Below are 12,684 nucleotides of genomic sequence, written 5' to 3'. Positions count from 1 at the left end.
CTGACTACTTAAAGGGATGAAAGTGAGATTAAGTGAGTTTACAATGTCTGATAACAGAGAGAATAAATTAGTTTCAAGTTCACTTCCTCTTAGATAGAACTGTAAAGAAAGCAAGAAATTTTTTGAGATGACAACCCCAAATTGCAGTGAAAAATTGGCTACTAGAGGAGTGGTCCTATCAAAGGAGAGGGTCATTACACATAAAAGTTGAAAATTATTATTATTAAAAATAATAATAAATCTTGATGCAAATAGATATAAAAAGTTTGTGAAACGTTAACAAGATGTTGGTGTTCATCTTGGTCCTTCGCCTGACTGCAGACTCAGGTAAGTGGACCTTTACTAAAACTAGTTGAGTACTCCTGGTCTAGCACTCTGACCTGTGAATAACATACAATATTGGACTTATTTTTACTTTAGTTTAGATTTGAATTACTTGGGACTTTTGACTTTAAACCAGGGGCGTAGCTAGGGGGGGCAAGCGGGGCATGTGCCCCGGGCGCAGTTCAGAGGGGGGCGCCAGCGCCACTTCCTCCTGCACTATAATTGTACCTGTGTCGCAAGGACACAGGTACAATTAGAAGCAATGAATGACCGGGTACGTTCCGTGCCCGGCCATTCAGCGCCTTTCCGCGAATGAAGTGACTGGTACCTTTTGTACCAGTGACGCTTCCGTCGATGAAAGGCGCTGACTGACTGGCAGGGAAAGTCATCCTGCCCAGCCAATTAGCGCCTTTCATAGACGCTGTGTTCAACCCCCTGGAGACCTGCGCAGAAGAGCGCAGGTCTCCATGGCTGCCGAACGATGTGGGAGCGGGAATAAGGTGAATTATTATTTTTATTATTGTAATAGAAGTGTGTGGCTGTATCTGCGGGGGAAACTTTGTCTACACGGGGGACTTTATCTACAGGGGGACTATATCTACAGGGCTGGGCTATATACAGGGGGACTATATCTACAGGGCTGGGCTATATACAGGGGGACTATATCTGCTGGGCTATATACAGGGGGACTATATCTGCTGGGCTATATACAGGGGGACTATATCTACAGGTCTGGGCTATATACAGTGGGACTATATCTACAGGGCTGGGCTATATACAGGGGGACTATATCTGCTGGGCTATATACAGGGGGACTATATCTGCTGGGCTATATACAGGGGGACTATATCTACAGGGGGGCTATATACAGGGGGGCTATATCTACAGGGGGGCTATATACAGGGGGACTATATCTACAGGGCTGGGCTATATACAGGGAGACTATATCTGCTGGGCTATATACAGGGGGACTATATCTACAGGGGGGACTATATCTACAGGGAGGCTATATACAGGGGGGCTATATACTGGAGTGGGCTGTCTATAGAGCACCATATACAGGGGTGGGCTATATAGTATATAGCCCCCTGTAGATATAGCCCACCCCTGTATATGGTGCTCCATAGATAGCCCACCCCAGTATATAGCCCCCCCTGTAGATATAGTCGCCATGTAGATATAGTCGCCCTGTAGATATAGCCCAGCCCTGTAGATATAGCCCAGCCCTGTAGATATAGCCCCCCTGTGTATAGCCCCCCTCTGTAGATATAGCCCCCCTGTGTATAGCCCACCCCTGTAGATATAGCCCCCCTGTGTATATCCCAGCCCTGTGTATATCCCAGCCCTGTGTATATCCCAGCCCTGTGTATAGCCCAGCCCTGTAGATATGGTCCCCCTGTAGATATGGTCCCCCTGTATATATGGTCCCCCTGTAGATAGCCCACCCCTGTATATAGTCCCCCTGTAGATATAGTCCCCCTGTAGATATAGCCCACCCCTGTATATAGTCCCCCTGTAGATATAGCCCAACCCTGTATATAGTATCCCACAAATGGCTCCCCCTATAGTGCTCCACAGAAAGCCCACCCCTGTATATAGCCCCCTTGTACATATAGTCCACCCCTGTATATAGTGCTCCACAGATAGCCCACCCTTGTATATAGTATATACAGGGGTGGGCTATCTGTGGAGCACTATATACAGGGGTGGACTATCTAGTGGAGCACTATATACAGGGGTGGACTATATTACAAGGGGGGGCTATATACAGGGGTGGGCTATCTGTGAAACACTATATACAGGGGTGGGCTATCTGTGAAACACTATATACAGGGGTGGACTATATGTGGAGCACTATATACAGGGGTGGGCTATATCTACAGGGGGCTACATACATGGTTGGGCTATCTGTAGAGCTCTATATACAGGGGTGGGCTATATCTACAGGGGGCTATATACAGGGGTGGGCTATCTGTAGAGCACTATAGGGGGAGTTATTTGTGAGACACTAAATACATGTGTGGTCTATATGGGGGCACTATCTACAGGGGCTCTATGGCAGGCACTATCTACAGGGGGCTCTATGGCAGGCACTATCTACAGGGGTCACGGTGTGTGTGTGGGACACGGTGTATGGTGCTATTATAATTAGAGGTGCAGTGTTTGGCGCTATTATATTTAGGGGCGTAGTGTGTGGTATAATGAAAACTTTCTTTGTTTATAGGTGTAGAAATGTTTAAAAAGTTAGAAGCTAAAGACATTTGAGCGGCAAACTGCAGAAATGGGATGTGACCGGGAGAAATCATCATAGAGGTCCAGACCGGAGGGAGAAAAAGAACTATAATCTGAAACGTCACCGTTGAGTCACTTAATGTAAATGTTTATTCTGCCTCTAATCAGTACTGTAGTCACTGTATGATCTGCAGCGAGATGATGGGTGGTATGATTATGATATGATTTTTTTTTGTGTAACAGCAACTCCCAGCATATACTTACCATTGTTCGGGCCATGCTGGGAGCTGGAAACAATTTAGTGCAAACCTATACAGCAGGGGTTGCACTAAATTTAGCTTTATTTGTGCTGGTGTTGTATATATGTACTGAGCTTGGTTCTGGTACTATATATATGTACTGAGCTTGGTTCTGGAGCTGTATATATGTACAGAGCTTGGTTCTGGTACTGTATATATGTAATGAGCTGTGTTCTGGTGCTGTATATATGTACAGAGCTTGGTACTGGAGCTGTATTTATGTACTGAGCTTGGTTATGATGCTGTATTTATGTACTGAGCTTTGTTCTGGTGCTGTATATATGTAATGAGCTTTGTTCTGGTGCTGTATATATGTAATGAGCTGCAGCTTAGGAAACAGATACAAGTTTAGATGGTGGCTGTAAACAGGATGCTTAAAACTTTCCGATTCCCAACTTTCCAAGACATTCAGATTGTGTTTGGCCCAGCCTTGTCATGTTGGAAAAGTGAGAAGCTGAAGACATGTGAGCGGCAAACTGCAGAAATGGACCGGGAGAAGTCATCATAGAGGTCTGGACCAGATGGAGAAAAAGAACTAGAATCTAAGACGTGACCGGTGAGTCACTTAATGTAAATGTTTATTCTGCCTCTAATCTGTAATGTAGTCACTGTATGATCTGCAGCGAGATGATTATGATAGGATTTATTTTTTGTGAAACAGAATCTCCCAGCATATCCTTACCATTGTTCGGGCCCTGCTGGGAGCCTGAAACAAATTAGTGCAAACCTATACAGCAGGGGTTGCACTAAATTGAGCTGTATTTGTGCTGGTGCTGTATATATGTTCTGAGCTTGGTTCTGGTGTTGTGTATAGAACCATATTGCTTGTGAAATGTACAAATAATTTTATGCTCGCGTTACATAAAAAGAAATGACACGTCGATTGGTAGAGAAAACAAACACGGCGAGGGGGAAGGGGATGTCGGGAAAGAGGTTGGGGGGGCGCCAAACTGAATCTTTGCCCCGGGTGCTGGAGAACCTAGCTACGCCTCTGCTTTAAACTCAATTGTAAGTGAAGCAATATTGTTCAGTGTTAACCACAAACTCTTCTCTCACTAATTGAAAATAGTTTATGTTACTTGAAACCAAAAATTGTAGAGTCACAGGCAGTCAGGTCATTCTGCAAACAGTTCCTTCTGCATGCCATGAAATAAATATTGTTTACCAATTTAAAAAAAAATTATATTAGTGTCTGGTGCAGGAATTGTGCAATGTATTTAACCCAAAAAGTTTAATATTTTTGTTGGTAACTCAAAATCTTTGGCTGTTTTATCCCTGATTATGTAAATTCCTAGCGGGAAGCATCTATACAAAGTTAATGCTAGTGTCTGAGCTACATAGCGCCATATTATACTCATTTAGACCACTTATGGAAACTTTTTAAGAATGTTTGTGGTCAGGGTCAGGCTGGGTTCACACGACCATGTTACGTCCGTAATGTACGGAACGTATTTCGGCCGGAAGACCCAGACCGAACACAGTGCAGGGAGCCGGGCTCCTAGCATCATAGTGATGTACGACGCTAGGGGTCCCTGCCTTGCTGCAGGACAACTGTCCCGTACTGTAATCATGAATACAGTACGGGGCAGTAGTTCCACGCAGAGGCAGGGACTCCTAGCGTCGTACATCACTATGATGCTAGGAGCCCGGCTCCCTGCACTGTGTTCGGTCCGGGTCTTCCGGCCGAAATACGTTCCGTACATTACGAACGTAACATGGTCGTGTGAACCCAGCCTTAGACTACAAAAGCATCCTCCACTGAGCAAAGTAATGGGCCCCAGTATAACACAACCCCATATATTTTGGATAATGGATAATTCTTATGGGACTCTCTGATGAGCCTAAGGCACGCTAGTTCAACACCGTGTGTGGTGAGTTACCTGCAACATTACACTCATTTTACCTGTTGGTAGGAGAAAGGAAAAACTTTGAGCGACCCACTGAAGACCCAATGTAGAACCAAAAATATGAAAAAAAATTATATACGATATAATATTGTAACTGGGCTTCAATACCTAAAACAACGTTCAAGAGACCAGAGTTCTTGCATTTTCTATTTGATTAGTAAATATGTTACCTATTTACAGTTTATAGACCGTTGTGCTCACATATATGTGACCGGGCAGCTCCTACTCACTTTACACCACACGCAGATATTACATGCAGATATTACGTGCCAGTTGCAGTTGTGTGTTTTGTTTTTTTATTTATGTAGTTAATCAGGTAAAGACACTACAAAATGAACATCACATGTTGTAGAACTTATAAATTCCTATTTACTAAAATTGCTGCAGTAAAAAAACAAAAAACGACAGTGGCAAAATGAATAAACTTTTGCAAACAATTTTATATCTAGTGTGTAAATCATACCCAATACCGGGGCTATTATAGCAGACAGAACCCATTCCCAATATGTGTACACAGCTAAGCCCAATTTCATGCAACTTGAGTTAAAATACAAGGAAAATACAAATAATATTGTACTGAATCCATAAAACATAAATCTGATTACAGGATATTACAGCAAATGATTACGGATGTTTAGCATTAGTGTTTCTAGAATACAAAACATATTTGCAAATTTTTTACTTTTAAAAAAACATTGATATATATATATATATATATATATATATATATATATATATATATATATATATATATATAGAATAAAGTAAACCCTAAATGGCTTTAACTTACATATGTGTGTCCCCCATTCATTTTGCTGGTATCTACATTCATTCTTGCTTGAGGTATGATTCACTCAGTAGCGCAGAGGTCACTCAAGTCACCTGTGTGAAGGCTGCAATGCCAAGTCAAAAGGGGAAGTATTTAAAGCCCCCCTCCTCTCCCAATATACCAGTTCTATAAACACCCTTGTCACAAAAACCACCACTTTTTCATCATCTGAGTGGCTGAATCCAGCCATCGCCTCCTTTTTTCTCTGCTCTCATGGAAATATACACGTGGTTCCCATCAACAAACAAACAGCAGACACTGCAGCCTGGTTTTCATCCGAAACATATGTGGTGCATCATTGTGGCAGCAAGCGCTGGTGTTTTCTGTCTGCATTTAGGCTGTTCTCATTTACAATTGCTAATGGATTTGGAGAACTATGGAGAACTTATGTTCTGTATTGAAGCCTTAGTTAGGCTTTGTTACTTGGACTAAAGCTCTTACCTACCTCTGCATAGGTGAAAAGGGTAATGATCACTGATATCCTACCTGAAAGGCTCTGTCCACCTTTGAAAACGATTAAAAAATAAGAAACGTTCCACATAGTCTTGATAAAAAAAAAATCTCCTGCCGTTTGGTGTAACAGCTCCTATGCGGACCTATGTGTCTCCATGATTGCAGACTACAAACCCTGTGCTGTCTGATCCTGAAGTTATACTCCCTGCCCTTTGTTCGCTACGTCTTGCAATCTACTGAATGTATGTTAGCAATGACAACTGCAGGATCAGTTCACACAGGTTTTGCTCGTAGTCTTTATCCATGGAGACACATGGGTATGCGTAGGTGCTGTAGACACAAAACGGTAGGACAAGTTTTAATCAAGACTATTTGCAAAGTTGCATTAGAGCATTTAAAACCAAAAATTGGTTATAACGTTATAGCAAGCTGAGCTACTATCGTATCAGGGGAAACCACACATAATACTGTACGTGGTAAGACCCTATTTCCACCAGAACACCATCCAGTGCCTCCATCCTTAACAAGGTATGGAGAGTCATAACATAACCTTCTCGAGTTGTCGGGGGCATGCAGAGACATAACCCTTTTGTTTAAAACCCCCATACCGAGGTCACATAAAAAAAAAAATAAGAAAAAAATACAATATGTTTACTACAAAAATTTTCAGCCCATTGCGGCTCCCAGACCTTTCATGCCAGTGAGAGTGCAGCAATTTCTCTATTGGGTTTAGTGTAATAGTGCAGGTTAGTCTAAATTCACACTGCATTTGGGCTTATGTTCAGCGGGACTATTTGAATGGTATCGCTGAATAAATACCTATATAGTTGAATACATCTCCCATTACAAATGCTATTATAAAAGACGTATATCACACGGTATACATTTTATATATACAGTTGTATTAAAAAGAAGACTCGACTGTGCTTTTCAATTCAGTTGTGGCTGATGTATTTCATCCAGCCAAATGTATGCTAAAAGGACACACTTTTGGCATATGTACAACTGTTAAAGTCCATGGGCACTTCATCGCAGGATAGACCTTGTGTGAATTTAGCCTCATTTTTTTTTAAACAATATGAGTTCCTCTACAATTTAACTGCATAGTAAGAAAAATATCTTCAATGCTATAATCTTAGGAGGGCATCTGTTGAAGTCACGTGTAGATGTGGCAGATTTATTGCAGAAGTTCAGCACAATATATATATAAATGGGCACCATTCCTATTTTGGTACAGCTTTGCTGGCGATTTTACCCTTCGCAATGTGAAATGTGAAATTTAGGGCAAATCTGCCATAGAATTGACGGATTTCTACCGCTGTGCCTGAACTCACCTATACAGGAGCCAGTTAGGAAAACCTTATCTGAATGAGTAACTGTAATACTATTACTGGGGCTCATTAAAAATATTATCCCCCAGGGTTTTAGGAATGACATTAAGATAGAATACACCTTTAAGCCTTTTCGTAGTTCATAAAGTGTATAAAATAAGAAAATAAAGCTATATAAGCAAAGAGACAGACGTCTACAGCGCCAGCCACAAGTCACTTTTCTCTTAGGAAGTTGAGCAATCTTAAGAGTCATTATCGTGAAGGAAAAAACATATTGCGTGTCCCAATTAACGTCAGGGACAAATTGAACTTATTATGGTTGTGCAGATTGTTTCCTTTTGATGCCGGCATATAATATTATGTATGAAATGTTATTTTCTCATGGTATGTTTCATGTATCTTTTCAATGGTGACCACAAATTATAATGTTTATGACTCAGTTGAATATTTACATCATAGCTTGATTTCCTGTGATTTTATATCAAAGGGTATAGAATTATCACTTCAGTGCTTGGAATACAAGGGCATGTTTTTTGGACAATGTGTGTATGTAACATACTGATCCTGGTGCAATACAGTTCCGTCTCTCCCTGCCACCTGCCGCAATGAATACCTCGGCAGGTCTGGCATGGATGTCGGGAGGCATATGCGAAGAGCGCATGGCCATACGAGCTGTCAGATTGCTAGGTGCTATGAGCGCCAGCACGTTAGCCTCAATGCCAGTTATAGTGTAATGACAGGGATAGGGAAACAGACAAGTGAGCCCTAATCTACCCGCCACTCAGTCCCTGCCTACTTGCAACGACCCGCCCTAGGCGACGGGGTACAACTGGGCGACGGTCCCTACACTCAGTAAGTGCACGACAGACAACCAGACAAGGAAACACATAACAAAGGGAAACGGGGCAGTTGCCCACGGCAACACCGTGAGCAACAAGAGTAGTAAACGAGCCGAGTCAAACCAGGAGAGTACGAGGTGCCAAACGCAGAGCAGGAGAGTAGTCAGTAAGCCAGGGTCAATACGAAGCAGGGACAAGTAGTTCAAGAAGCTGCAGCAGGGCCAGGAAACCAACAGAGAAGAATCACAAGCAAGGAGGAACAGGAAAGGCAGGTATAAATAGACAGAGGGCGGGAGCTAGCTCCGTCTGGCCAGGCTGTGATAGGCTCTCCCACTCCTAAGCCTGCCATCCTGAGTGGTGAAAGATGGAGTCAGTCTCACAGACATAGAAGCAGGTGCAGACTGATTACCTATGGGCGAGGATACAGAAGCTGTGCCTGGCAGATCCTTAACAGTACCCCCCCTTTTATGAGGGGCCACCGGACCCTTTCTAGATGGACCTGGTTTATTAGGGAAACGAAGGTGGAACCTCCTGACCAATACCCCAGCGTGAACATCCCGGGCGGGTACCCAAGTCCTCTCCTCAGGCCCGTATCCTCTCCAATGGACCAGGTACTGGAGGGAGCCTTGGACCATCTTGCTGTCCACAATCTTGGCCACCTCGAATTCTACCCCCTCAGGGGTGAGAACGGGGACAGGAGGATTCCTCGAGGGAGCCAAGAACGGGGAGCAGCGTTTAAGGAGGGAGGCATGAAACACGTCGTGTACTCGAAAAGATGGGGGCAACTCCAGTCGGAAGGAGACAGGATTGAGGACTTCAATGACCTTGTATAAACCGGGGAGCAAACTTCTTGGACGGGACTTTAAGGCGCAAGTTCTTTGACGATAGCCACACCAGATCCCCGAGCATAAACAAGGGGTTAGCAGAACGTCCTCTATCTGCCTGAGTTTTTTGTATGCTCTGGGACGCCTCTAGGTTCTTCTGAACCTGGGCTCAGACTGTGCACAGTTCCCGATGAACGACCTCTACTTCGGGATTGTTGGAACTACCAGGTGAAACGGAGGAGAACCGTTGATTAAACCCAAAATTACAGAAAAAGGGGGAGACCCCTGACGAGTTACTGACCCGGTTATTAAGGGAAAATTCGGCGAGGGGAATGAATGAGACCCAATCATATTGACAGTCAGAGATAAAACACCTTAAATATTGTTCTAGAGACTGATTAGTCCTCTCGGTTTGGCCATTAGTTTCAGGATGGAAGGCAGAGGAGCAGGACAGATCAATCTCCAACTTTTTACAGAAGGCTCTCCAAAATAAAGAAACAAATTGTACCCCTCTGTCAGAAACAATATTGACAGGGACCCCATGGAGACGCAGGATGTGTTTGACAAACAAGGTAGCTAACGTCTTAGCATTGGGTAGTTTTTTGAGGGGCACAAAGTGGCACATCTTACTGAAGCGGTCTACTACAACCCACACACCCGACTTGCCATGAGATGGAGGCAAATCGGTGATAAAATCCATGGAGATATGGGTCCAAGGTCTCTGGGGAATGGGCAAAGAACGTAGTAAGCCCGCTGGTCGGGACCTGGGAGTCTTGGACCTAGCACAAACCTCACAAGCGGCGACGTAGGCCTTAACGTCTTTAGGCAACCCAGGCCACCAATAGTTTCTGGCAATGAGGTGCTTGGTACCCAGGATGCCTGGATGACCAGACAGTGCGGAGTCATGATTTTCCTTAAGTACCCTTAGCCGGAATTGCAGGGGAACAAACAGCTTGTTCTCAGGAAGGTTCCCGGGAGCTGAACCTTGATCAGCAGCAATTTCAGAGACTAAATCAGATGATTATACCTGGAGGCAAAATACAAGCAGGATCTTCCTCCGAAGGAGGGCTGGCCATGAAGCTACGCGACAGAGCATCAGCCTTAATATTTTTAGACCCAGCCCTGTAGGTAACCAAAAAATGGAATCTGGTAAAAAATAACGCCCATCGAGCTTGTCTCGGGTTTAGCCTCCGGGCAGATTCTAAGAAAACCAGATTCTTGTGGTCGGTAAGGACCATTACCTGGTGCCTAGCCCCCTCCAGGAAGTGGCGCCACTCTTTAAATGCCCATTTAATGGCTAAGAGTTTGCGGTTGCCAATATCATAGTTACTCTCAGTGGGCGAAAACTTCCTGGAGAAGTAGGCACTGGGACGGAGATGGGTGAGGGACCTGGTACCCTGGGACAAGACAGCCGCCACTCCCACCTCGGACGCGTCAACCTCCACGATAAATGGCTCCATTTGGTTGGGCTGAACCAACACCGGGGCCGAGATAAAGCACTTCTTAAGGGCCTCAAAAGCCTGGACAGCCTCAGGAGGCCAGTGGAGGAGATCAGCACCCTTGCGAGTGAGGTCCGTAAGAGGCTTAGCGATGACCGAGAAGTTAGCAATAAATCTCCTGTAATAATTAGCGAACCCCAAGAAGCACTGTAACGCCTTCAGGGAGGCAGGTTGGACCCATTCCGCCACAGCCTGGACCTTGGCGGGGTCCATGCGGAATTCATGAGGAGTGAGGATTTGACCCAAAAATGGTATCTCCTGCACCCCAAACACACATTTTTCGGTCTTCGCAAACAGCTTGTTTTCCCGAAGGACCTGGAGCACCTTCCTGACATGCTCAATGTGGGAGGACCAGTCCTTGGAAAACACAAGTATGTCATCAAGGTACACTACAAGAAATACCCCCAGGTAATCTCTTAAAATCTCATTTATGAAATTCTGGAAGACCGCGGGAGCATTACACAACCCAAAGGGCATGACGAGGTATTTGAAATGACCTTCGGGCGTGTTAAACGCAGTCTTCCACTCCTCCCCCTCTTTGATGCGGATAAGGTTATACGCCCCCCATAGATCAAATTTAGAGAACCATTGGGCCCCCTGAACCTGATTAAAGAGATCAAGAATCAAAGGAAGGGGATACTGGTTCCTTACAGTAACCTTATTCAAGTTACGGTAGTCAATGCATGGCCTAAGACCACCATCCTTCTTCCCTACGAAGAAGAAGCCAGCCCCCTCCGGAGAAGTAGAGGGTCGAATGTAACCCTTGGCCAGGCACTCCTGGATATACTCTCTCATGGGTTCATGTTCGGGACAAGAGAGATTAAATATCCTACCCTTAGGGAGCTTAGCTCCTGGTACCAAATCGATAGCGCAATCGTATTCTCTATGAGGAGGTAACACTTCGGAGGCCTCCTTAGAGAAAACATCAGCGAAGTCCTGAACAAACTCAGGTAGCGTGTTCACCTCCTCAGGGGGAGAAATTGAATTAACAGAAAAACATGACGTCAAGCATTCATTACCCCATTTGGTAAGATCCCCAGTATTCCAGTCAAACGTGGGATTATGCAACTGCAACCAGGGAAGGCCTAAAACCAAATCGGACGATAATCCCTGCATCAAAAGTACAGAGCACTGCTCCAAATGCATGGAGCCAACAAGGAGTTCAAAAACAGGGGTATGCTGTGTAAAATAACCATTAGCAAGAGGAGTGGAGTCGATAACCACTACCAGGACAGGTTTAGGCAAATCAATCAAAGGCATAGCTTGAGACATAGCAAATTCCACAGACATGATATTAGCAGACGACCGGTAGCAGACCTACCACCAAAAGAAACCTGAAAGGGAAACAAGATTTTATTACGTTTCATATTTACGGGAAATACCTGTGCGCCCAAGTGACCTCCCCGATGATCACTTAGGCGCGGAAGTTTTCCGGCTGCTTATTCTTACGCCTAGGACAGGTGTTCACTTGATGCTTGTCATCCCCACAATAGAAGCAGAGACCATTCTTCCTGCGGAACTCTCTACGTTGTTGGGGGGACACGGAGGCCCCGAGTTGCATAGGTACCTCCGAGTCTTCCGTGGAAGAACGAAGCAACGGAACCTCAGGAGGCATCATGGGGGAGTCAGAGGAGAAAACACATAAACGTTCACGTTGTCGTTCCCTGAGACGTCGGTCAAGTCGTACCGCTAAAGCCATAACCTGGTCTAGGGAGTCAGAAGAGGGATAGCTAACTAGCAGGTCTTTCAGGGCGTTCGACAGACCCAACCTAAACTGGCACCGGGTCATTCCACCGAGAAGCTACGCACCACTTCCTAAAGTCAGAGCAATACTCCTCAACAGGTCTCTTACCCTGACGTAAGGTCACCAGCTGACTCTCGGCAAAGGCAGTCCTGTCAGTCTCGTCATAAATGAGTCCGAGAGCAGAAAAGAAAAGATCAACGGAGGAAAGTTCAGGGGCGTCAGGAGCCAAGGAGAAGGCCCATTCTTGGGGCCCTTCCTGGAGCCGGGACATAATTATACCCACCCGCTGGCTCTCAGAACCTGAGGAGTGGGGCTTTAAACGAAAATAGAGCCTACAACTCTCCCGAAAGGAGAGAAAAGTCTTCCGGTCCCCTGAGAACCGGTCAGGCAACTTGAGGTGGGG

The 12,684-nt window shown here is 44.9% G+C and overlaps 1 protein-coding gene across 1 annotated transcript in view; it reads right to left on the bottom strand.

The window, feature by feature from the left end:
• Positions 1 to 5,690, bottom strand: part of PAH (phenylalanine hydroxylase) — a 70,960-nt gene extending 65,270 nt beyond the window's left edge. Inside the window, exon 1 of the mRNA XM_075856677.1 lies at positions 5,553 to 5,690. Within this exon, the coding sequence (XP_075712792.1) occupies positions 5,553 to 5,594 (42 nt within the window). The 5' untranslated portion in view covers positions 5,595 to 5,690. The remainder of the gene's footprint in view (positions 1 to 5,552) is intronic.
• Positions 5,691 to 12,684: the final 6,994 nt, after the last annotated feature.

The sequence above is a fragment of the Rhinoderma darwinii genome, chromosome 3, assembly GCF_050947455.1.
Source record: "Rhinoderma darwinii isolate aRhiDar2 chromosome 3, aRhiDar2.hap1, whole genome shotgun sequence".
Lineage (NCBI taxonomy): Eukaryota > Metazoa > Chordata > Amphibia > Anura > Rhinodermatidae > Rhinoderma > Rhinoderma darwinii.
This window is presented reverse-complemented; position numbering and strand designations above follow the sequence as displayed.